The following is a 26,974-nucleotide window of genomic DNA, read 5'->3' as shown; positions in this document are numbered from 1 at the left end:
CTGTGCACAATAGCGACCCTTGAAATACTTTAAACAAGGGCTGTGCAGTGCAATGGGTAAGTTGCTCAGAGGGGGCAAGATCTGGGAAGACAAAAGACCACTCAGATCATGCAAGGCAGCAGGGCTGAGGGTCTGCGGTAGGGTGGTATAAATGGAAAGGAAGAGGGAGTTGAGAGTCATTGTTATGGAGAAGAAATGACAGCACTCAGGGAACCATCAGTGGTGGCCAGGAGAGCCATGAGCCCACTGTGGTAATAGGGGATCCAGCGGGAAAGTTGTGTTTTATGGTTAGATGGTGAGTTCAGTTTTAATAAGGATGATTTTAAGAGGAAGGGTTACCTTATGTGGAAATGGGGGCATTTAAAAATCATTGACTCACTGATTATTGGAGTCATTAGGGACATGAGAGGCCAGCCTGCCCATTCCCCTTGTATTTTACAGGTAAGGCCCAGAGATGGGAGGTGGGCAACCAGAGACCAAGTCACAAAAGATTAGAGAGATCAGGGCTGGAAATGGAGATCAGAAGCATTTGGGGGAAATGGTGGTTGAAGCCATTAGTGTAGACAAGATCCCTAAAGTAGCAAAGACCCCAGGATTAAGCCTTGGTCTTTGCCCTCATTGAGAGAATTGGAAGTGGAAACCAAGATAGCAAAAGTCACAGAGGGGGACAAGAAGAGAGGTGAGGAGAACCTAGGGACCAAGGCGGTGAGCAAGAGAGGTCTGTGTCCAGCAGGAGGGGCCATGGGAAGGGGCTCTGCTCAAGGGCCACTGGGCTGGGTCATCAGGGGGATCCTGGTGACATCTGAGACGCCTCTTTCCTTAGATTAGTGGGGGCGACATGAGGTTCCTGATTAAAGGGGGCAGTGAGAACAGATTAGGGGTTTGGAAGGGAAGGAGAAGCAGGTCGGCGGGGAATACTTCACCAATCAGAGTGTATTTGTAAATTGGTAAGAAACCAGTGAGGGCCGAGAAGAGAAGGAGAGGTTATTCTGTGATGACGCCAGAGCCTTGAGGGGAAAATGGGGCCAACAACCCAGGATGAGGAAGGATAAAGACCCAGAGACCGCCTCTGGGGAGAGGAAGGTCCAGAAGCATCATGGATTTTAAAAGAAGGATCTGCAAACCATCAGATTTGCCTCTGGGGCCCGGCCCCTTGCAGGCCCCCCTGCCTGGACCACCCTCTCTCCTCCCACAGCGATTCACAAGGCTGGCTCCCCTCATCCTTCAGGGTTCTGATGAAAAGCCATCTCCTACAACTGCCTGTCTCTGAACCCTGCCCTCAGCCACTGCTCCCCACCTGTTGGCTTCATAGCTCCATGCTGGGTGGGGGCAGACTCTGCTCCTTTGCTGGGGTGCTGGTTGTTTTGTATGGGTGTGTGTGTGAGTGTTTCCTGTCTCTAACATTAGATGTTAAGCAACCTCAATCTAGAGCTTTTATCTGTCTGCATCCCCGCTGTGACCCAGAGCCCAGCTCAGTACCTGTCACTCAGTAGGTGCTCAATATATGCACGTCGTTAATTGGAAAACAAAGACGGGAAGGCAGAGGAACTCGGCCAGAACCTGCTTTCTCTTCTCAGAAAGGAATTTAATAATGACAACAATAAAAATAAACACAGTATCCAATCTGCCAAGCTGTTTATATGTTTTCATCATCTCTTTTACTCTTCACAGTTCGCTCATTTTATGGAGTGGGGAAACTCGGATTTGAATGCTCAGCTAGTTAGGGTGGAGCTTGGGATAGCACTGAAACCTGCGTTCATTTTCACTACCTCATTCTTTGATGGTGTTGGATCAAAGAGGCATTTCTGTTGGGATAACAGAAAAGCTAGGTCCCTGTTTTTCTCCCATTGCTCTGCTAGGTAGGGGGCTCCATGTCTCCTCTCCCCATTCCTGCCCGAAGCATTTCCCACTTCTAATGTTCCCCATGGAAAGCCCTCCGCCTGCCAGGGTGTTTTTCAAGAGAATGTGATTTGACTTGGAGAAAAGGGTTAAGTCTCCCTTCCACCTGTCAGCCCACTCTGGGCACGTGAAGTTGACAGGAAATGAATTATGTTTGTCTCTGGATTATTCTAAATCCCAAGCAGGGGGCAGGCTATGCCCCTTTCACCCCAGCCTTCTTTCCTGACATCTTCTACAGGAATCCAGTGGCAGGAGAAGCAGGAGGAAGGTGCAGCTCCGGGGCAGCCCGCGGATGGGAAGCCCTCAGTAACACAGCAAGCAGTGGAGCCAGGACACTGTCCAGAGCCATTAGCCAGGTCCTGGGGGCTGCTAAGCCTGTGACTAAGACATCCCCTTGGGGGGCTACCTGTTACCTCCATCCTTACACCTCTCACCTATGGGTGTTTAAGCAGAACCCAGGCTCCCCGACTTCTGCACTTCCTGAACTTCCTGTTCGAAGCTGCTGGAAACAAAGTGTGAGGGCGAAATCCTCCATGAATGAGGGGGTAGGTGGAAAGTCAGATGGGGCGACCCCGGGCCCCGGCATGCACTCCCCTTGCCCTGACTTGGCTTCATCCCCTGTCCTCTTAGTTCTGGCCAGGTGATGCTTCTGGCACCTGTCAGGAGTCAGGTGCAGTGACCCAGGTACAAGGCCACCTGGCCCTGTTCTCTGGCTTCCCTTCTTGGTTTGCTCCTGTTACACGAAGTCCCAGTTTTGACTCAGCTCAGGCTCTGACCTCCCCATCCCCACCTCACACCTCGTTCCCAATTTGGAGACAAGCTGTCAGAAAGAGCCACGTTCAAATCCTGTCTCCAGCCACCTCCTCGCTGCTCTAAAACCTTGGATAAGATGCTTAGCATCTCTAAGCACAATGGGAGTAATTAAAATCCTGCCTCTGAGGGTTGTGCTGCAGATGAAAGGAGAAAATCCATGGGAAGGACTCAGCCCCAGGAGGGCCACATAGTAAGTGCTCAGCAGGCATTAATGGTGGTGATTATGACTATTCTCTGCTCTGTCCATCCTAGCAAAGTTCCCCTCAAAGCACCGTTCGGACACTTGATTGTGGCATCAACCTGGCCTTGGGTGCCACCATCCTCTCCATGCCACCAACCCACCTACCCCGACAGGCTATGCACTACAGTGGTATCGGTTGGGTGAAGTCATTCTTTATGTCCTAAAGCCCCGGGGCCAGGGGGCTTGTTTCCACCCTGAGAACCAAGGCAACCAACAAGATGCTCACATGGAGAACCCAGGGGACAGAACCTCGCCCCCCGCCCCCACCATCCTCCCCAGAGCACAGGTCTCCTGCAGCACACCACAGCTGACACCTGAAGACACTTGGCACTGAGTACCCTCCTCAGAGGCGGGGAGGGCTTTCTCTTCCTATTCCATCAGCCAGTCGATCAGCAAACCCCAGAAAGCAACCTCTCACACCGGATCTTAAGGAACATACTGCCAAATTTCCTTTTCCAGGACTTTTATTTTTGGAACATTATAGGGGAAAGGACCGTGCCACTGGCTGTTTGTTTTCTGAGTGCCATGCCCAGTTTCATCAATAAGCACCATGACCTTGATGACTGGCTCTAGAAACTACCCCCCTCCCTTGCAGTCTCCACATCCTCCACTTTCCTGCTCGTCTTCCAGGGCTGCTGGACCTGGTAGGGATGAAGAGCTGACCGCAATCCCCACACCTCACCCTGCACCTTTGACTCACCCTCGCCCTCACCCTCACTTTGTTCTCCCAGAAGTTCCATCTGTTTGAATCTCAGGGCACATGGTTTCATTCAGAGAAAACTAGAGCCTGCCCTAACCCTGGCACCCAGAGCCCATGCCCCCTCACCCTAGCACCCACACTGACCTCAGAGGCACTCAAGAGACACGAGGGATGTTTGGGAAGCATCGTAGGTGCATTATCCAAGAGGAAAGATCTAAAAAGAAACAAGTGAAAATGCAAATTTGTTACCAGGAAGCATCCTCAAATTGGGAGGGTTTGACCGGTCCCTGGAGCAACAGCTCTTTGGGTGTCTTTGACCCGGACTTTGCAGAGTCTGGCCGCAGGGCAGCTGTCTACATGGGGATGCAGCCCCTCACCACAGCCTCCTCCTCTTGCCCTGCTGCAGCCCCTCCTGATTGAAGGTCAGGCCTCTGCACCTGCCTGGTTCAACCTCCCGCATACAACAGCATCTATCGAATGGCTTCTGTGTGCTGGGCTTTGGGCTAGACCCTCCATGCTGCTTATATCACTTAACTCCCACCCCAACCCAGAAGGGAAGCTGCAATGCAGAGAGAGTTCATGAACTTGGAGGAGACAATAAAGTAGGGATTGCAAGCTGAGGTTTTGGAGCCAGAAAACCTGAGTTAAAATCCTGGCTCTGCCACTCTACGGCTTTGGGCAAGTCACTTTAGCCCACTTTGTACCTCAAATTCCAATTCCGTAAAATGGGGATATGGAGATAATAGGCTCTTCACTGGCTGTATTAGGGATTATATATGAGATAACACATGTAAAGCCCTTAGTAAAAGACTGGACATAGTAAACACTCAAAAATGTTGGCTTGTCCTTCCCAGTAACCTGCCCAGAAGTCTCCCAGCTAGACCAGGATTCAAACCCAGTTCATCAGCCTCAAGCCCATGCCCCGAGTCCTTGTCCCTGCCTGTTTTGGCTCCTCTCCTGGGCTGGTTCACTCTGACCAACACCATCTCAGCATCCTGAGACTGTTCTGAGCCTGCCAAGGTTCTCGCTGAGTATCACACAAACACTTCTGCTTTTTGGCCCAAAGTTGGAGTTTTTGTAGCTAAGAAAAATAGAGAAAACTAGAAGTACAAAGATGTAGAAGCAGAATATGCTGCCAGAAGAGAGTTCTGAATGGGACTTAAATAAATCTGCCTGCAAGTTTGATTTCCAGTTGCACACAGAACCTGTTGCCTCTCCTCACCTCCAGCTGGATGCTGGCCTCACCTCCCTGGTGGTGGCCGTGGTGCCTGGCCTGCCCGGAGGCAAGCCACAGCAGCCCCTCCACCCCACCTGCCCTGTCTCCAACCTGCCCCCTCTCCACCGTTGATCTCCAAGCCATGCCCCCAGCTACCGTCCTGGGAGGCTGCAGAATGAGCAATTCCAGGTGAAAATCCTGCATTGACTTGGAACTCTGAGCACGGCTGCTAGGATTTTCCTTTCCAGTCCATTCCCTGCAGGACCCATGAGCCACAAACATCACCTGCCAACGCTCTCCATCACTCCCTTCCTGGTTTCCAACATTGACAATTGCGCCACTCCTTTCCCTGCCCACCACACCCCAGTCCCCACCCTCTTTTAGCCCTTCTGCCCTATCATGGTGCCTGGGGGAGCCCTGTTGTACTGTGGGCAAACTTCACCCTCAATGTCTCCTCCAGTGGGCCTGGAACCACCTCCTTAAGACAATCTCTTTTCACCCAGCCTGCCCATGCCTGACAGGTACCCCAATGGGGAGATAAGACCACGCACTGCCCACTTCCATTCTCACCCGCCCTCCACCTCTCCACTCACATCTTTGGCCAACTCTCAGCAACTGTCCCTGTTTTCCTACATCTTGTCATTCATGTTGCCATAATCACCAACCATGGGGCACCTCCCTTGGTGACATCAGCCTCAGAGTCCCAGCTTTCCTTTTGCCCCTTCCCTTGCCTGAGGTTGGTCAGCCCTTCACCAACTCAGTTCTGGTGACCATCTTCTCCAATTCATTCAGCCTCCCTTGGGCCCAGACACACATTCAAAATATCCCACACTCAAGGTCTTTTGTTCATCCATCCATCTACTCACTCGTATGGTAAGGTTGGACTGTGGCCATCCAGGCAGGCAGGCACTGTGCTAAGTGAACAAGACAGACCCAGGTCCTGCCTGCAAGGGGCTTACAGTCAAATGAGGTAGAAAGCATGAATGCCAAGTCCCAGGCCTCCCAAGATCCTGCCTCCCAGGCTCGTCACAGGCAGTGGACCCCAGAGCAGCCCTGCTGGCTCTGGGCCAGGCTGTGCTTCTGCTTAACGCTGCCTCTGGCCTCCCCGGTTGACCTACAGACCCCGGCCTCTAGTCGAGGGGGTAACCTGAAATATGTGCCTGGGCCTCAGGCCACCTGCTTTCAGCTTCCAGGCAGCTCCTTCATCTGTGTTCTCTGACTTCACCCTCGGAGATCCCTACCTAGACCCAGCTTCTCTGGCCTATCCACTGGATGTCACCCATGGCTGTGATGAGGGCCCCTGGGAGCATTGAGAAAATACTGGACCTTTGCTTCGCCTTGGAGCATTGATGCAATTGGTCTGGAGTTCAGACTGAGTATCTTATTTTGAACAGCTCTAATGTGCAGACAAGGTTGAGAACTTACAGGAGGTGCCATTCTTCAAGACCAGTCCTGCTCTTCATGGATGTTCATAGGCCTTGCAGATGCAAAATGTAGGACCATCATGGGCTGGACATTGGGTTAAGCTCTGTCAAAACAAAGTTGAATAAGACATGACCCTTGCCTTAAAAAAAAACAAAACAAAAAAAAAAAAAAAAATAAAAACAAAAAAAAAAGCTTGTCACTGAGAAGCCAGTAAATGAATGATTATAATCCAATGGAACAAATAGAAATGAGTGTATGTTTGTGTGTGTGTGCATGTGTGTGTGTGTGTTTTGGTTTGGAGGTCAATTCATAATAGAGACTTCTAAGGGAAGCTCCTGGAGAAGGCAACATGAGGTGTGGTTTGCTTTTTGACTAGGAATTAGTCCTCAAATCTCAGATTCAGATGCCTTCAGGGTCCAGGCAGGTAACATAAATAAGTATAGCAGCTCATTGTAAGAAAACAGAGAGTGGTTTGGACTGTGGAAAAAATGTAGAGTATACTCTCCAATCTAAGAACACAGCTCCTTTTCAACTCCAGCAGTTACTATGGTTCAATGTTACCAGATCTTTTCATTGTTCAGAAGAAGTCAGAAATTAGAGTATTTTATAATGACAAGTTTTGTGAGTTTTAAATATTGGCAAATGAGTTTTTAAAAAGTTTATTATTACACAGGCCCCCAAATATATATTTGGGCCAGATTTGGTCTGGGACTATCTCTTTATAAATTTCAAATTAAGTAAATGAAAAATAGAGTAAAAGATTCCTGCAAGAGAGCATGGTGTTCAAAATCACAACCTTGTGAACTGGCCTGACACATTCCAGAAACTGCACATTGCTCGGTGGAGTCAGAAGGTGGATGCATGGAAGGTGGAAGATGAGCACAGAGCAGGAGGCGGGGCCGGCTCAGAGCTCAGAAAGGAGCTTCTGTGCTGTGCTGTAGAATTTGAACTTTATCCTGGAAGCTTTCGGGATCTATAATGGAACTCTGAGACATTTAAAGGAGAGAGTGACACATTGCACTCTGTGTTTAAGCTGGGTCCTCCATAGGGCAGGTTGGCAGATGAGCCCTGTCTGCGGATGGGGGGTGAGCCAGGGTGACGTGGGCAGGGACACCAGCCCTTCTCAGGCGGTGAAACCCAAAGGCCGGGTGATCTTTGAGGGGGAGCCTGGTGAGGGAGAGTGTGGAGTGTAAACACCTTGTGACTCTGGAATGAACGAAGTGGTGGCACCATTCCTTGAGAGAACGCTGGGGAAGAGCAGAGGGGCAGGGATGGTGAGTTCCAGAAGGGGTGAGGCCTGCATGGAGATACCCAGTGTGTCCTGATTCTGGAGTGAGGAGTCACCTTGCCGGAGGTATGACCAGAAGGCGTGTCAGGGAGACACTGGCATCTGGATGGACGATGGAAGTTGGGGTTTGGACAAAGTGGCCCATGCTAAGGATCAGCTCTGAGCAACCCCAGTATCTCAGGGATAGGCAGAGGAAGGAGGCTGAGAGGGAGGCAGGAGGGGTAGTGGGAGATGGCAATTCAAAGAAACCAGGAGACAGTGTTGCCGCTGGATGAAGGAGAAGGGAGCCTGTGGCCTGAGGGAGATCTCGGGGTCTTGGTGGGTTCATGGGCAGAGCAGAGAGAACCAACAGGGCCTGAGCCCAGCACGCAGTCAGACCACTCAGGGCCCAGGGAAAGAGGAGTGGGCCTCCCTCAGCCCTCTTAGGTGTTGAGCCCCAATAGCTCACCTGCCAGCGTCTCCACACTGGCCCTGTGGGAGTTCAATCCCCCACAGCCCCATGGACTGAGGGCAGGCCCAGACCAGCTCCCGGCCTCGTGAGTTTGTGCCTTTCACGAGATTTCACTGAGCACTTCAATTGCTGAAAAAAGGAATCGCACAAGTTTAATCTCCCGACAGTCCTCCTCTAGTCAGGCCCCTAGCACCCAATCAGTGACAGCAGTGGTAGCAGGAATCGTGGTTTTCTCCATTTCCTCACGTCCACTGCTTCTTGTTTCTCCCTTAATGCACTGCCCTGTGGAAAAGCAATTTCCCCGAGGACAGCTGATCCGAGGGGACTCGCTGGACTCCCTGAGCAAAGATCGGTTCATCCTGTTCCGAAGGACGGCAGGGGTCTCCCAGCTAGCATCCACATTTGTCCACTGCTTCTCATGCTAACCCCACATCAGAACCCTGCTTTCCAGAGAAGGAAATGGCACAGAGAGGGCAAGGGCTCCAACTCCAGGATCCTTCCGGGAGCAGGCCTTCAGTCTCCACTGGACTCGGGCAGAGACAGATCTAGAACTGTCGTGAGTGGGGACCCTGCAGCTGCCAGGGCCGGGGAGTGGGCATGTAGCCAAACACCCAGAAGAAGAGGGACGCCAAAATCCTCCCTCACCCCGCTGCCCTCCAGGGATTTTCTCATAAAAAGGCTGCTGTTGGCGGTCATAGGGACGCTGCTTCCAAAAGTGGGTCTGTCAAGAAGTGGAGCGAGCGAGGGAAGAAAGCCAGGTTTAACGCACAGGCCTTTCAAGCCCCGGAGAGGCAGGTTCAAGAGAGAACCGCCGCCCGCTCTGCTGCGCTTTTAGAGTGCGGATTTATCCATGCACACGCCAAGAATCAAATGAGAAGTTTTCAGGGCTGGCAACGTCTTGGGTTTGGGCTTGCCGTAGTATATTTCTTCTACAATAAAAAAAAAGAGGGAGAGAGAAATGACAGCCAAGGTTAGCACTGAGTGTGCAGCATGAGCCCCAGTGATGGCCAGTGATGAGCACTAAATACCTGAGCAGTGAAAGAGTGAAGGAATTCTTCTATAAAACCGCTCATAAATGTAGCTTTGAATGGCTGAAGAACATTTTATCCTTTGTGGGATGTGAGGGGAGACCCTAACCTGAAGATTTTCCCAATTAGCTAACCAACTGTCTCGGAACATTTGTTGAATAATGTTGGCTCTCTCTTAATTTTCTGGTGCCTCCTGCTTGGATATTAAATCCTGACATGCAGCAAATAATGGGCAGGGTGCAGGGGGGCAGCTTTCTGTGAGCCCCCGAGGTTTGGTTACATGCAGACTTAGATGCAAATCCTGCTGTGTGACCCGGGAAAAATCATGTAACCTTTCTGAGCTGCATGTCCTGTTTTTAAAACCGAGGAAGAAATAAGAAAATTAATATGCCACTGGCACAGTGCGGGCAAAGAGCGGGACTCTAATGAATGAAGTTATTAATGTTTTTAATCAATCTTTTGGAAACTGCACCCCATTCCTAATAGTTGGAGGAAGACGACTGTGTCTGGGACACTGATTGTCATTTGGGATGGTGGTGGTATCACCTTTGGGAGAAAATTTTGGTGGGGACAGGGAGGCTGTGTAATGTGGGAAAAAAACCACATTTGACAATGTTTGTATTTGGAAAGTTTTGAGCTGTCATTTTGTAAGAAACACTATAGAAAGTAACGCCAAACAAAATCTTGGGTGTGGATATAGAGAAATATAGAGATTTGTAATTGGGGGTACCCTCTGCCAGGGGAACACAGGAATCAAGGAGGGATTTTATGTCATTGTAAATGGGACCTCGGTTTTAAAGTGTTGAGAAGCGGTGATTTAAAATAATGGATTTTCTGAGCCAGAAGGAATCCTAAAGATGCTCTGAAGACTCTTAAGGCATCCCTTCACTTGGGATCATTCACCATGTCCCTTCCGAGTAGCATGTCTCCTTGAGGGAACCTCCAGGGGGCGTTTGCAGAAGCGGGAACCGCCCATGAAGCCCCCCCTCTCAGGCAGGAAGAGGGGAGCGGACGCCATGTTGAACGCTGACGGGCTGTGCATAGGATGAGAACTGAACAACGTCCATTGCAAGGTGATCACCCAACAGCTCTTTTGATGGAGTGATGAGGACATAATCCAGATTGGAATGGGATGAGGAATGGGTGGGAGTGAGGAAACAGACAGCTAGTATAGATGAGTCTTTGAAGAAGTTTGTGAAGAGCTTTGGGGTCAGACGGAGAATATGGAATTAAGGTAGGGTTGTTTACTGAAGATGAGAAAAGCAAACATTTCTTTAAATACTAATGGGCATGAGCCAGCTGTGTGGCACAGTAATTAGGAGCCTGGACTCTGGAGTCACCTGCCGGGTTCAAATCTTGGTTTCACTACTTAGTAGCTGTGTGGCGTTAGGCAAGTTTTTCAACTTCTCTATACCTCAGTTTCTTTGCAGAAAGAGGGCAAGAATCATCCCTGCCTCACAGAGGTATTATGAGGCTTAGATGAATTAATATAAAATAAGTGGAGCAGGGACCAACATATACCAAGCCCGTGATAAATATGGGAAACACCACAGAGCTGAAAGGAAGCTCTAGGACACATAGAAGAGAGAAAGAAGAGTTGGTAGAGGCAGAGCCTGAAAGGGCAGGAAGGGCTGGGGTTCAAAGTTCAGAGGAGGCCTCCCTGCAAAGGTGACAAAGGTAACGTTAGACTTAAGGTTTGAAGGAGGGGGAGCAAGCCGTGGGGAGATGTGGGAAGATGATCCAGGAAGAGAGAACAGCCAGTGCAAAGGCCCTGGGCCTCAGTGCAGCATGCTGGGCAGTGTGGATGGGTGAGCAGTGGTGGCAGATGTAAGGCTGGGCACCCCCTTCTCCTCCCCAAGCCACGCTGCTGGGAGGATGAACCCTCTTCTCTATAGAGGAGGGACATCTTCAGCTTTTTTTGGCTCATCTGTTCATCTAGAAATCCTCTCTAGAGCACAAATGATATGCATGAAACCCACCTCCCATGGGATTACAGAGATGAGCAGGACCCCAGTCCTCTGCTCAGCCACGGTCTGGGGGGTGTGGGTAGAGCTGCAAGGAGGCAGTGGCAGCCAAGTGCAGGGAGCCCTCTGCTGCTGCAGGGATGAGCAGGACACGGAGGTGGGAAAAAGGACCCTGGCTCACAGTGAAGCAGGGGGCTTCAGAATGGGGGAAGATGGGGAGTCAGGCTGTATAGCCAGGAACACCTTCCAGAAGGAGTCTTCAACTCAGCCACCTCCAACTCACTCAACATATGTGTCACCTCTAGGCTTTAACTGCTTTAGATGCTGGGTTTTTGAGTGGTGAGGATTTTGACATGCAGTGTTATCTTAAAAGGCCTTATATTATAAAGTCTGCCTCTTTTATAAGATGGTATAAGCTGGGAGACTCTTAGTTCCACATAAACTGTTAGTCCCAGCATATGTGTCCTCTCTGATTTGGTGCCTCCATTCACTCTGAAAGTGTTCTGGTTTGATAAATTATTATATGGTCCCCCTGGATATAGGTGACTCACAGTTTCATGGTGAGAAAAAAGAACAAGCATGGTGGGAAGTATTTGGCATGCATTGACTTGTTCCCTTGTATTTTGATGCACAGATGACTATAACTGCTTTTATATAAAGACTAGGCAAATTGGCTGGCACATAATCAAAGCCCTGAATGCTCACGGATGTTTTCTGAGGGTGAGCATGTTTGCTGAAGGGGAGAGCTAAAAGCAAGGCGGTACCTTTCTGTACCTCCACAATGGCTGGCTAACAAGAGAAGTTTGCTGAAATCAAAGCAAATGGAAAAATCAAATCAAGCTAATACTTAAAGGGAAGGAAGGGAGATGGTAAGAAAAAGGAGCTGAGTAGTCGATGAGCAGAGCTCAAGGGGAGAAGACGCTCAGGGGCCCATGAGCTTGCTGAGTTAACATTCCCCGTTGGCACCTATGGCACCCTCTGGAGCCCAGAGATCTCAGCTGTCATGGAAATGCCACTATCCAAGTGCAAACCCATACCAGGCTCTTCAGAGCCACTGTGCCCAGCAGTGTCTCAGTCGGTATCTCAGGTCCGAGAGCTTTAGTACAATGGTGAGATTTGCTGTGTAGGAAAAACTGTCTTAAAACCAGTCAGCACATTGCTCAAGCTATCAGGCCTGAACTGATGAGCTGGAGCTTAGCGTTGTGGAACCAGAGGAGAGTGTCATGCTGTTGGGATACTTGGTCAGCACTGAGAATACATCAGCATTGGATGCACGTACCACAGTAGGAGTGTTGCTTGCTGCCTGTAAAGCTGGAACTGCTGATGAGGGGGACTCTACTGTCACACTGGAACCTGGCTGGCACTCCAGAAGGGCCTGCCCATTTCAGCCTCTGTGTGATCCCTGGTAGTTCTCACACTGACACTGTGCCAGTTTGAATGTATTATGTCCCCCAAAACGCCATTATCTTTGATGCATTCTTGTGTGGGCAGGCTATTAGTGTTGATTAGATTGTAATTCTTTGATTGAGTGTTTCCCTGGAGATGCGACCCACCCAACTGTAGGTGGTAAGTCTGATTAGATAATTTCCATGGAGGTGTGGCCCTGCCCATTCAGCATGGGCCTTGATTAGTTTACTGGAGCCCTATATAAGCTCAGACAGAAGGAGTGAGCTTGACACAGCCAAGAGGGACACTTTGAAGAATGCACAGGAGCTGACAGTGGAGCTGCAGATGAGAGACAGTTTGGACACAGCCGTTGAAAGCAGACTCTTGCTCCAGAGAAGCTAAGAGAGGACAAATGCCCCAAGAGCAACTGAGAGTGACATTTTGAAGAAGAGCTGCAGCCTAGAGAGGAACGTCCTGGGAGAAAGCCATTTTGAAACCAGAACCCTGGAGCAGACACCAGCCACGTGCCTTCCCAACTAACAGAGGTTTTCCAGACACCACTGGCCATCCTCCAGTGAAGGTACCCGATTGTTGATGTATTACCTTGGACACTTTATGGCCTTAAGACTGTAACTGTGAAACCAAATAAACTCCCTTTTTATAAAAGCCAATCCATCTCTGGTGTTTTGCATTCCGGCAGCATTAGCAAACTAGAACAAGCAGAAAGCTGGCAATGTGGGACTTCCTGGTTGTCTCTGTTGGAGCTGTGACTTAAGGAAAGCTGTGCTCAGTGGAGCAGAAGCCTGTCTCAACTTGAAGGATGTCATCAAGGGCAAAGATGGCAAACATGCCTCTTACATGGAGGATGAGGAGCATTTTGCTTTTGACATCCTAGAGCAGGAGTCAGCCAACTGTAGCTCACAGGTGAAATCCAGCCTTTTCTTGTATGGCCTTCAAGCCAAGGATGGTTTTACAGTTTTAAATGGCTGAAAAAAAGATCAAAAGAATATTTATGTCAAGTATTTTACAATATGCCAGGCACTGTTCCAATGCTTTGTTTTTATTAGCTCATTTAATCTTTATAACAACCCTGTGAACTAGGTACAGTTATTCATTTTATAGATGAAGGGACAAATGGAAGATTCTAGATAGGTTAAGTAATAGTCAAAGATCACATAGCTAATGATTCGTCCTGTTAGAATTCAAACCCAGGGAGCTTTACCCCAGAATCTCTGCTTTTAGCCTGCTTCCCCATGTGAAAAGTTATCCAACACTATGAGAACACTGTATAAGGGCCAAGAGAGAAGCAGGTAACATTCTGGTGAATTCAAAGGAGAGAAGAGCATGGTGTTCCAGAGAAACAAGGGAAGGCTTTGCAGGAGATTGAGGCCACAATTCTTCAATGATGAAAGAGAACACTAACTTCGAACCCCAATGTTGCCCAATTAAGCAAAATGTTAAACCCTCCCCCCCCAAAAAGAATTACATTCTTTTCATTAGCAGACCTGTTGCAAAAATGTTGTAGTCAATTATTATTATATTTTTAATTTTGTCAATAAAAAGTTTGTGAAAATTTCTTTTCTCTCTTGTTGTATAATTACCCACATAATATCTTCAATTTTGCCTATTGGCCCTTAAAGCTTAAAATATTTTCTGTCTGACCCTTTTAAAGAAAAAGCTTTCCAACCTATACCCTAAAGAATAAAGAAATCTTGGAGTTGCTATGAAATGTGATGAGGTGGTAAATGGCATGGACACAATTGTCTCTACATTCTTTGGTTTGGGAAGTATGACCTGATCTCCAGGTGTCCCAGAGACCCCAGCAGTTACATCACCCCTAACCAGCTGAAGATGTCTTAGACCAGGATGACTGGGAAGCTTGGAAGAAGTTCTCCACCGGTGCAGGTAGTATCCGAGTGGTAGGGGATAGCCTCATGAGACAGATCCAGAATGAATTGCCAAGGCCATGCATGAGGCATCACGCACCTGCTTCCTGCTCAAGTGAATCAGATAGGCCCTGTGATGGAGTCTCCTCAGGTGTGCAAATTGACCCAGTCCAAAAGGTGGGACACAGTGTTTGCCCCTCTGCTAGGGCAACTGAAGATACTTTCATTGCCAGCCGGTGGTGGAGATCTGCACTGGATCCATCAAGGCTTGTGTCCCTCACCCATCTGAACACTTGGCCAAGTACAACCCACTCTTCAGATGGAAGAGGAAATGGGCTCCAAAGTTCAGTTTGCCAGCAATAAATTCAGAAACCCTTATATGAATTTCCTAGAGCTGCCAAAACAAAATACACAGACTGGGTGGATTAAAACAATAAATGTATTCTCACAATTCTGGAAGCCAGAAGTCTGAAATCAAGTTGTCGATAGGGCCTTGCTCCCTCTGAAAGTTCTAGGGAAGAGTCCTTCCTTGCCTCTACTACCATCTTCTGATTGCAGCAATCCTTGGTGCCCCTTGTCTTATAGACACATCACTCTAGTCACTGCCACCGGTATCATGTGACATTCTCCCTGGGTGTCTGTGTGTCTCTGTGTCTCTGCGTCCAAATTTTTCTCTTCTTATAAGGTCATTGGATTAGGGCCCACCCCCAGTTGATTACATTTTGCAAAGACCTTATTTCCAAATAAAGTCACATTCTGAGGTTCTGGGTGGACAGGAATTTTGGGGGGACACTGTTCAACCCAGTACAGTCCACCGTCTGCCCCTCCCCCAAAATTCACATCTGTCTCTCATGCAAAATGTAGTCACCCTGTCTTAACATCATCAAAGTTCTTAACCCATTCCAGCATTAACTCTAAACATAAAATCTCCTTTAAATATCATCATCTCAAAAAGTTCAGCATCTCATCATCTAAATCAGATATGGGTGAGACTCTGGATATGAATGGCCCTTCTGGGAAAAATTCATCTTCATCTGTAGACCTGTGAAACTACAAAACAAGTCATGTGCTTCCAAAGTACAGGCATAGGGTAGACATTCTCATCTGAAAAGGGAGGAAATGGAAGAAATAAAGGAGTCACTTGTCCTAAGCAAGCTCAAGACTCAGCAGAGTGAACTCAAGGCCTGAACTAATCCTCTCTGGCTCAGGGCTCTTCTGGCCACCCCACCCTCTCTTGTCTCTGCTCTCAGTCATTCTTCCTTCATTTTATCCTGTCTCTGTCTCTTTCAGTCTAGGATGGCAGTGCACCTGCTGATGAAAGATTCTGAAAAATCTTGTCAGTCTTCCGTGACTGTCAAGGGGATCCACAACCTTAGACATGAGAGCTTTCCACGGATCCTTCCTGTATAACCCCATCTCTTCCCCATGCCTGGTTTCTGATGAGATGGCAGATTGGGTCTGTGAGTCATATACCTCCTCTCTTCAGTGAGATTTGGCCCAGCCACACCTTTGTCCCTGTTCCCACAGCATATTATCTGCATGGCTGAGAATTTCCCAAATCGTGAAATGTGGGTTCCTTTTTACTTAATAGTTTCATCTTCAGTGTATCTCTCTTCTCTTGCATTTTACTGTAAGCAGCAAGGAGAAACCAGGCCTCACCCTCCATATTTTGCTTTGAAATCTCCTCAGCTAAATATTCAAGTTCATCAGTCACACGTTCTACCTTCCACCCAATAGCAGAACACAATTCAGGCAAGTTTTCTGCCATTTTATAACAAGGATCACCCTTCCTCCAGTTTCTGATAACATGTTCCTCATTTCCATCTGGGATCTCACCAGAGGCACCTTTAACCTCCATATTTTCACCGACAGTGTCTTCAAGGCATTCTAGACTTTTTCCATCATGCACTTCAAAACTCTTTGAACCTCTATCCATTACCCAATTCCAAAACCATTTCCACATTTCCAGGTATTTGTTTCAGCAGCACCCCACTTCCCAGTACCAAAATCTGTATTAGTTTGCCAGGGCTGCTGTAACAAAGTACCACAAACTGGGTAGCTTAGAACAACAGAAATTTATTCCCTACAGTTCTGGAGGCCACAAGTATGAAATCAAGGTGCCGGTAGAGCCACGCTCCTGAAAGTTTTAGGGAAGGATCCTTCCTTGCCCCTTCCTAGCGTCTGGTGGTTGCTGGCAGCCCTTGGCTTCCTTGGCTTGCAGACACATCCCTCCAATCTCTGCCTCTGTCATCACATGGTCTTCTCCCTGTGTGTCTGTGTCTCTGTCCCAAATTTCCCTCTTCCTATAAGGATACCAGTTATTGCATTAGGGTCCCGCCCTAATCCAGTATGTCTTCCCCTTAACTAATTACATCCATAAGGACCCTATGTCCAAATAAGGTCACATTCTGAGGTTCCAAGTGGACATGAATTTGGGGGGAACTCTACCAAAACCAATGTAACCCCCTAGCTGAGTAAGCTCTGAGCAGGAGGCCCTTCAAGCACCGTCAGCTGGTTTTACCTCTGCTCAAGGCACCAGGCACCGATACTTGGAGGGGGCTTTTCTTTCCCTGTTCCTATGCTGTTCTCATGGCCTCTTTAGCTCTGCCTCATCAAAAGCCAGACTGGACCTTCTGGAATTCTGTTGGAAGCCCTAGCTCTGTGTTCACATGACTGACCGAGAATCTTCCTTTTCCTCGCTTTTCTCCCCCTTCCCCCCATGTGTCCATGAACCCCTATAGTTAGTGAATCCCTGAGATGTCAGCAACCAGGGCCATCAGTGATTTTTAGATGCAAATTAATAAAAGCATTCAGTATCCACCCCAAAAAGTGAAGGAAAAACCATATGTATATTCATGAATTGTACTTTAGTTCAGTCTTTCATTCTCAAGACTAATCGACTGTTTAAATTGGGTCCAGACTCTTAATGAAAGCTGGCAGTTCTTGAAAGTTCATTTACTGAGCCTTACTCTCCAGTGAGAAACTGCAAATGTGGGAAATTCCAGCATAGCTACGAGACTTCAACACACTGGGTATTACCTTACTTGTAAAAGAAATTGGGCTTGGAAAAAAAAGGCTAAGCACAAATGCAGTTTTCAGTTTTGCTAATTGCTTTTCATAAAACAAATTCAACTGTGCATGGTATGTTGTTTTGTTTTGTTTTTTACATAACTATTTTAATTTTATTTATTTTCTTAGTTTACTTGGAGGGAATATCATGTCAGTATGAGAAGGAGATTGGCATTCTAATATTTAAAGTTGTCCACCTCTGTTGTCACTACGGCTGAGAATATTGTAGCAGGGTCAAATGGACAGTATTATTACTAATATTATGCCTTGTCTTGTAGAGTTCTTCATAGTTTGCCATGTGCTTTCACATATATTTTATCATTTGGATGATCCAGGCCTCTATGTTTCTATGATTTCAGCACTTTGTGAATTATCCTTAGCTATTTTTCTCACCTAATTATCTTGTCCTGTCACTCAACCAAGCAGTTATCAGCATTCCCCATTCACAGGGACTATAAGCTTATTTGAGTAACATTGGAGGCAAAACCTAATTAGGACAAAACAAATCTCTTGTCAATTCATGAGACTCCTAGAGTCAATCAGCTGCAGTTGCAGTTTCTGCATATGACATTCTTCCCCATCTTACAGGAGACTGTGAGGTGAAGCCATGTCTTGTAAAAGTAGAAATATTGTGTGGGAACATGGCGTGCAAACTGCCAGGAAGACTTTTAGAAGAAAAGCCCCAGCTAACTTCACGGTGTTTGATTTGATTTGATGCGTCAAGGCTACATGGGTGGCACGTCACGAGTCTCACTCTCAAGGGCTTAGCATTACTCTGGCGAGCAGATCAGGAAGCTGAAACTGGGACCCAGACCCCCATGCTTTGGTTTCCTCATCTATAAGAGGAAGGGTTTAGCCTATAGAAATGAGATTTCTTGAAAGTCTCCCATGTGTGATTCCATGAAATAATTAGATACAAGAAGAAGGTGACAAATGCTATAACAGAATAGAATGGTCTGGAAGGAAAAGGAAAAGTGGCTGGGAATTGAAAATTGGATGGTTTTGCAGGGAGGCACAGGTTTGAGATTAAGCATGGCAAGTGATGGGGATGGGTTAGGAGAAGGGTTTCCTCTTCTGAGAGGCACCAGACAGAAAACAGGACTTAGAGCAGTGGTTCCCAACTGGGGGTGTCTTTGCTCCTGGTATCTGAGAACATTTGGCAATGTCCGGAGATTTTTTTTTGTTGTCCCATGGAGAGGGCAGGGTTTGTTCTTGGAATCTAGTGCGTAGAGATAAGCTGCTAAACATCCAACAATGCACAAGACAGTCCACAACAGTTATCCCACCCAAAATATTAATAGTACTGAGGCTGAGCAAACCTGAGTTGGAGAAAGCAATGGTGGGAACTTGTGAATTTGTGATGCCCAAGTCAGCCAGGCTGGTTAAAACCATTTGAACTCTATTTTGCTGGCTAGACTAAAGTAACAGTCAACTGATGTCCCCTCAGCTCACCCCAAACTGTTAGCCAACTCCTCCAAATCATTTATTGAATTTTCTATTGATAATGATTTTTTAAATCGTATATTGATTCCAATGTGCAACATAATGTCTGCTCCATTAATCTTTCTTGAGCTATTACCGCACTTTAAATCACTGTGCCTGACTTACTATCTGACCCAGCAGATCTTCCCTTCACACAAACATTTTGAGGGCTGGAGTGGGGGTGGAGGGATGTGAAAGATCAGTGTCACCTGTTGGCAGCAGCGCATCCTGCAAAGCACTTTGGTCTTGACCTGAGTTGATTACAGGTTACAGGGCCAGATCCCAAGTTAGAAATGCAAGAGCTCCGGCATCCCAAGGGAAATGTGGGAGGAACAAAAATAAATAAATATTAGGCCTTAAATTAAAATCAGAAGAACAAATGATACTTGAAGTAATAAAGTAGTAGACTTGAGTGATGAGATTGGAGACCTGAAGAGTGAATTACATGGGATGAGACGCTGGACAAATCACAGCACCCTTCACGTTGACCTCTTGTCTGGCTTTGAAATGCACCAAATAATATTTCAATCTATTAGGAAAAGACATATATATGTTTACGCGCGCACACACACACACACACACACACAAATGGTTATATACACAAATATGTTAATGCTAAAGAAAGAGGATAGAAAAATCCAATTTTAAAACCATTATCTAGATATGTATTACATTCCCCCAAAGAGTCCTCATTAAATAACAGGGTTCCTTCAAACATACAGCTTCCCCAATGATTTCATTTATTCTGTGGAATGCACCAACACCTTGTCTGCAAGGCTAGATAGAACTTTAAAAAATGAGAAAAGTGCTAAGAAGTACCTCCCCAAACCATACATCTTATAAACCAGTGGAAAATGATTTAATTTAATGCAAATAATTAGCTCACACATGACTTTTCTAAAACACATGCAGGGCACATCAGTCCAGGCACACACCAATCCCCATCCCCTGGTCCAAGGTAATGATGAAGCAGGGCAAAAGTGTGTGGCCAGACAGCTCTGGTCCAGAATGGAATTCAGCAGAACTGAAGGGACGTTGGGGCTGCAAAGGGTCTTGGGGTGCTTTTACTCCAAAGGCTTATTTTCCAGAGGAAGGACAAAGGACCCCTCTAGCCAGTAACCCATCTACCAACTCCCATTGAAGTGGCACCACTTATTATTTCTCCATCCACCAAAGAGCAGATGTGATATCACATTTGGTCCAAGGCACTTTTGATTTAATCCCACTGCCTCTTTTGACTTTCCAGTGTCTCAAGTCTGGAGAGAATGTGATGGACAACATTTTACCAAGTATGAGTAAAAGCAGGAGAAGACAGGTAGCAAATGCTGAGTCATGCTAGTGCAAATGCTAAATCATGCTAGTGCAGATGCTAAGTCATGTTAGAGCAGATGCTGAGTTATGTTTAGGCATGTTCTGGTGTGGGATTAACAAAGGGAGACTAATCCCAAAGAGGTTTTCCACAAGTCTCAAGTAGGAACCATGGTGCTATTAAAACAATATTCAAACAGGAGGCAGCAATGTATGGAGGGATGGGGTGGGGGCAAGGTTTGTGACTGGGCCCCAATGTTGCCCATTCTGGAAAGGCCAGAGTAAGATCTTATCCTCCCTCTGTAGTTTTCCAGGTGGGCTGTGGGGTCTCCTGAGGATAGAAGAGGGCTTTGTAAAGAAGAGCTGGGTTTATAAATAATGCATTTCCTTTGTCTTGCAGGAATTCTGGAGGCAGAGGTACAATCAGATCAGCTGTGAACAGCTTACATAGCAAATCTAATAGGTTTGTAAATTAGATTTTGTGTTCATTTGTTTTTGCTGTAAGGCAGCTATTAATCTGCTTCTCCTCTTTTGCTGGATGATGCCCTTCTTACTTAGCAAACAGATCTGTTTCGTTTCACTTTGGCTTTGCATTTCCTTAATCACTTTTGGGGGCAGCTGTCAATGAAAGATCACATGAAACCGCCCAAGGTCTAGAGGCTGCAGAGATGGAAAACATAGTAGATGAGTAAGAGCCCACCCACTTTGAAGCACCGGGACCACCAATGAGCTTACTAGTAACTCACGTTTTTGCTGAGCAGTGGAGAGCCTGCAGGGACCCAGAACTTGCACCCAATTTCATTGTAGCAGAGGCTTGTCCAGGAGGTTAAGACAGAAAAGGAAGCATTCAGGAACTTTTCTGAGACCTCTTAAAATATTTAAGGAATCAGCTCAGTTCAGATTAATCCTGATTATTGAATGTGCATACCAAATTCTGGAGGAGCATGGCCTTACATAACCATGCCGAAATGGGGGACTCTGGGCCTGTCCTGGGCCAGGGAGGCAGCCCAGTGCAGGGAAGCATGCAAATGCTTTGCAAATCAACAGACCCAAGCTGGCCCCTGGCTCTTGTTGGGCCATGCCTGTGTCCCCATTCTCCAATGATAACTGCCCCCGTCCCCCTGACCTACAGTCCTGCAAGCCTGAGCTTAAGGAGCAGTGAGCGGGAGAAGGGAATGCCAAGTTTTCTGCCATAAGCAAAGGCCACTATTCAACACGAAGGCCTCGCTTTAATTTCTAAATACCCTGTTTTGGTCACCCTGTGAATGAGAGGTCCAAATTATTCATAGTACAGACTGTTAGCCACCTTTCTGTGTTTTTTAAGTCTCTTGATGACATGAGAGCTGTCAAGAATGCCTGTTCCTGACTCTGTATGACTGACTTGGAAAACTGCCTCCTCTGTCCCTGACATCATTGTGTCTAGATCACTAATGGCCTCTTAACCACCTTGGAGCTACCAATGAAGCTTAGGCTATGCCTGGTGAGGTATAGTCTGGGTGTTTGTAGGCTGGGAGCTTGGGGAAGTTATTTTACCCCTCTGAGCGTCAGTTTCCTTATTCATTTAGAATAAAATGCCATGCCTTCTCGGAGGGTGTTCCACGGATTGGAAGTAGTGAATGCAAGGGTCTAGCCTAGCTGCTGACGTGAGAAGGCACCTGTTACTACCACTGTAGACATACGCATGGCATCAGGGTTTGATGTTAGTGAACGCTGAGGGTGAAGTTGACAGATGAAGCAACTTAAGCCTGAAATGCCTCTGTGGCATAATATAGAGGTAGGGAAGGGAAGTTGGGGGCAGGATGACACATTCACTGAAGAGGCATATCTCAACTCACCCGTTCAACTATTTGTGTAACAGAACATATAAATCCCGGGAACCAAGGTGGGCCCTGGGGTTATCTAATCCACTCCCTCTATTTTCCAGATAAGAAGGCAGAGGCTAGAGACCTGAAGCGCCTTTCCCCTAGTCCCCAGCTAGATAGCAGTGAAGCCCACTAAGACCATGGCTGACAGTGAACGACATCGTCCAAGGGTTTGCTAGGAAGTGGAGACAGGAATGGAATTTTGCCACTATGTATTCCAGAATATATCTCTTTCCCTCTCCTATGTCCATGACCTTGTGTTCAAGAGAAGCCTGGAAACCACTGCTGGAAGCTTCTGAGCAGGGCCCCTCTGCAGACATCCATGATAAAATACATTTCCTGAGACAGCCCAAGGTCATCCCACATGCCCCAGCTTCTGATGAGCATCGCCCTAGATTGAATCCACCTTAAACTATAACATGAAAGCCCCAGTTACCCTTTCATTCCTTGAGTTAGCTCTCCACGTCTAATATACTCTGATTACTGATGAGAACCCCAGCTATCCTCTTCGGAAGACATTGTGCCTTGTCACAAAATGGTAAAGTGTTTCTGTTTCACATACCTCCAGATGTTAGTTTGGTGAAGCCTTGGGGTCTTGGGTTATGGCAGCTAAGTATGTGTCCTGTGGTCTCAGCTCTGGCCTCTGGCATCCACAGAAGGAGGAGGAGGGATACAGCCCCTGCCAGCTCCTCCCGGAGCCTCATGAGGGACAGGAAACATTGTGGTTCTTACAGAATTCTAGAATCTTAGAGCTGGAGATCATCCTCTTCTACATCCTCTTTCTATAAATGGGGAAACTGAGGTTCAGAGAGGTAAACTGCTTTACCCATAGTCACACAGCTTATGAAGGCTTTCCCCTAGACTCACTGCCTCCTTTCATGAAAACAACAAAATCTCCAAAAGTCTGGGTCTCCTGTTTCTTCTCACAGGCCTTCTTAATTTTCTCTCCTCTGAAAAGTTACATAGATTTGAAAACAAGACAAATTCTGTCAACTAGAGGAGTCAGGAGTATTGGGAAATAGGGGAGTGGAGGATGTGGGGAGTGCTTAAAAGTGCCCCCCTCCAAGAAATTTCTTCTCTGCCTACAAAAAAAGCAAACTAGAGCTTTGGGCTTAGACTTTGTATGAAGGGATTTCATCTTTTTTAACTAGGCTGTTCCAAGATAAATGCAGAGGGCGTAGATGTTTGGTTTCAACTCTTTAAAGCTGCAGAATTTGGCATCACGTATCCACTTATTCTAATTGACAGAATCTGCTGTCAGCCCAGACAAAAGGAACTTCTGATGTGACCCACGTGCTTTCTGTGTGCATCCACGGAAAGCAGCCTGGCGCCCACACTGCCTTTAAAGACATCGTTGTAACCTAGTTTCTTAGAAACCTACTGGCATAGATTTCAAGCCTCTGAATTAAAGAGCATCATGTAATGCCTGGTGTTCTCGAGTGGGCTGGAAAATGCCATGCACCTAGAATTGCAAGCCACCCTGGGCAAACAAAGCCAGCCAGCTCCTGCATCGTGCCAGAACTCCCCGGGGGAAAATTCACCGGGCTTTAAATTCATATTGAAATTCCACAAATGCTTGTTTATTGAGCACCTGCTATGTTAGATCATTGGGGAATACCGAGACACATGAGGGAGATCCTCAGCTTAGAATCAGCAGGAAGAGAGAAACACTGCACAGATAATTCTGGAACAAGAGCGAGGGGGTTTCAAATGGCATCCCAAGTTACAAACGAGGGCTTGATGAGAATATGGAAGAGTGGGGCAAAACTGCAGGCTACAATTATTCTGTCCTGGTATGAGTTGTGTTTTCTTTTTATGAACTTCATAAACCATCATATGACCCTTTGCTGCTAATAAACTGCTACTTGTGGAGTGGCTTGTAAGCAGCTTGAATGAGAAATATTCCTATTCTGAGAGTGGCTGCCAGGCTTCACTGGGAGGAAACATGGAGGCAGAAGGGAAAGATAATTTTATCATCCCCCCCTTCTTGTATGTATGTGGGTTATACCTAAAGGAGAGAGTTTGTATATCTTAGAAAATAAATAGACTTCCCTTCCCTTCTCAGGTAATATTACTGCAATTTTGCTCTTCCAAAGAAGTTTACATTCAAGCCAGTGCAAAAACAAAACTATTAGATTTGTCATTGGTGTGCTAACAGATCATGTCTCCCTCTTCCTGGTTTTATTTATTTATTTTAATTTTTTTTCCCTTCCAGAGCTGAAGTTGTAATAAACAGCTCTTCATCGCCAGCTGTTGCTGACAGAAGTAATGAAAGCATTAAACACAACATCCAACCAGCCTCATCCAAGTGGAGACACAACCAGACACTCTCTCTGAGAATCAGGTACTGGTAATTACCTACAGGCCAGGAGACGGGCTTGCCCCTCTTCAGCAATAAGCTGGCAAATTGCCACTCTCGATCAATCTGAAGAACTCAGGATAGAAATAAAATGTGTACCTCTCGCTGAGGCATGTTTCCTCTGTAAGCGATCACCCCAGGCAGGTCCAGCAGCCCAGCAGGTGGACGCAACGACTTGGGCCGGGGAGGTGGTAGGGGCACCCTGCTGCGGTCCCGGGTTCAGAGGGGCCTCAGGGGTCCTGCCCCAGAAGGAGCATGCCTTTTGCTGCCTTAAGAAGACACTGCTCGTTCAGACCCACCTGCCCCTTAGTTTGGGTGGCAGTAGTCCTCCACTTTGTTTTTGGAGAGCTGCCGTCTCCCACAGTCCTTGGAGCTTGAGTGGCCTCTCCCTCCTCTACAATATGAAAATGAAAATCCCTAAATAGCATTGCTGACCCCAAGAACTGACATGCCCACAGACTCCGATCTTTGCAGAGTGGTGTTTTCGGAGCCTGGAAATCACCATTGTTGGGGGGAACTATAGAGACAGAATTACAACTTCGTCACCTTGGCCTGTTGGCTTTGATAGAGCTGTGATGGACTGAGCAAATATCAGTCAGTATCAGTCAGACATTCATGTACAGGCCTTGTGCTGGGTGGAAGGTTCATGTATAAACAAAGATATGAGAGCACAGTGTGGTAGACACATTAGGTGCTGTTTCAGCAGGCAGACCACTGGAAATAAAGAGAGAAAACTGAGGAGGGAGTGATCTTTTTTGTAGTGGGACTAAAAGCGCTGGCCAGGAAAAACTGGTCAGGAGCCATAGGTTTTGAAGGATGATTAGGAGTTTTCCAGGCATGCAGAGCTCCATCTTGCAGGCACCAAGGTCTGAAGCAGCGTGATGTTTGTGCTCAGTGTGGCTGGAGCATGAGGTGGGAGGTGGGGAACGGGGGGCGATGAGGGTGGAGCAGTAGCCAGGACCCGATGGGGGAAAGCCTTGACCTTCATGGTTGACCTTCCAGAGCCATCACCCTGAGAAAAATAAGCAGAGGGGGGCTGGAGTACAGCGGTCAGCCTTGACCACAGCCACCCAAAGTGCCGCCACACAGAGCAAAGAGCTGCCTCTTCCAGTTGGGCTCACTGTCAAAATGGAAATACCCCCACCCCCTAGTTTTTGAGACTGTGTTTTGGGACCTGGAGGGGTATGGTTAATGGGGAAGAGTTAGTTCTAGCTGGGGACCTGGCAGCTGAGAAACCATCTAAAGGAGCTTTGACTTTGGTCTCCACCATTCTGTTTCCCTCTGCTGGGAGCTGCCCTCTGCCCTAGCCATGCTTCCCCGGCAGCTGCAGGCTGGCATTGCTGACCCCTTTAATAGCAAGCACCGTGCAGTTTGTGAGAGCACTTATACTGATTTTCCAAGGCTGCCCTGACCAGGCTTAAAACAACAAAAATGTACTATCTCACAGTTCTGGAGGGTAAAAGTCTGAAAACAAGGCATCAGTAGGGCTGTGCTCCCTTTGGAGGCTCTAGGGAAGAATCCTTCCTGGCCTCTCCCAGCTTCTGGCTGGCATCCCTTGGCTTGTGGCTACATCACTCCCATTTCTGCCTCTGTGGCCACATGGCCTCCTCCTCTGTGTATCTCCTCTTCTGTCTCTTGTAAGGACACTTGTCATGGGATTTAGGGCCCACCCAGGAAATCCACAATGATCTCATCTCCAGATCCTTGACTTATTTGCGTCTGTGAAGACGCTTTTTCTGACTAAAGCCACATGCTCAAGTTCCAGGGCTTAGGAAGTGGGCAAATCTTTGGGGTTCGGGGGAGCAGCATTCAGCCCTCTACACCACCAGTAAGTGAAATTCTCCTGCCAAAATGAGCTCACGTGCAGTCCCTTCTCCTTTTTCTCCCACCACCGGGTGGAGAAATGGACTCACCCTTTCAAAGAAAACCAGGCTGTAGCCTTCGTGGTGAGCTTGCAAACACACAGGCACTTTGGCAGGAACAATTTGCCTCCACCCAGGGGGAAAAAGAATTTATTTCAACTTCAGCCAATTATTCACTCAAATTATTTATAATAAAAGATTCCGCAGGTGATTTGGAATGATGTTTAATAATTGATAGTAATTTCTCATAATTGGTTAGGAATTAATTCCCTCACAGAGTGTTTGTTTATGGGCTTTCTGGGGGCTCTCTTTGCTTTTAAATACTTTAGGGTAAGCAACTTGCAAGAGTCTTAGCAATTTCCAGTCTGCGTTGGCTTGTCGCATTGCATAAAGCCCAGTAAATAAAAACAGTGCCTCTGTTTTCCATCAAGAGGTACAAATTATTCAGCAAGGGTTGTTTCCCCTGTGAGACGGCAAGAGATCCAGGTCATTAATAAGGAAAGAGGGCTGAAGAAGGGTGTCCAGCTTGCCAAGTGTCCCAGCTGCCCCTGGGCTATGCCTGTCTCCTAACCCATGGGAATCACCTGGGGAGCTTTTTTTTTTTTTTGCTTAAAGGAGGTTTATTGGTCTTTAAATGGCTCAAATTGCAAATAAACAAATCAGGTAGTGGCAACAGCCCCAGGCATGTGATGCATCTTTGTCAGATGGCTTCATAGCACCTCAGTATCCGGGAGA

The 26,974-nt window shown here is 47.2% G+C and overlaps 1 protein-coding gene across 2 annotated transcripts in view; it reads left to right on the top strand.

Annotated features, from left to right (window-relative positions):
* ST8SIA2 (ST8 alpha-N-acetyl-neuraminide alpha-2,8-sialyltransferase 2) overlaps positions 1 to 26,974 on the top strand; it is a 68,510-nt gene that overhangs the window by 14,371 nt on the left and 27,165 nt on the right. Inside the window, exons 2-3 of one of the 2 annotated variants that reach the window (XM_037835334.1) lie at positions 20,557 to 20,619; positions 24,234 to 24,362. In XM_037835334.1, coding sequence (XP_037691262.1) covers positions 20,557 to 20,619; positions 24,234 to 24,362 — 192 coding nt within the window. The remainder of the gene's footprint in view (positions 1 to 20,556; positions 20,620 to 24,233; positions 24,363 to 26,974) is intronic. The other variant, XM_037835335.1, reaches the window with a different exon arrangement.

Source organism: Choloepus didactylus, chromosome 4 (assembly GCF_015220235.1).
Source record: "Choloepus didactylus isolate mChoDid1 chromosome 4, mChoDid1.pri, whole genome shotgun sequence".
NCBI lineage: Eukaryota > Metazoa > Chordata > Mammalia > Pilosa > Megalonychidae > Choloepus > Choloepus didactylus.
Note: the sequence above shows the minus strand (reverse complement) of the source record. Positions and strands in the feature narration are given on the sequence as shown.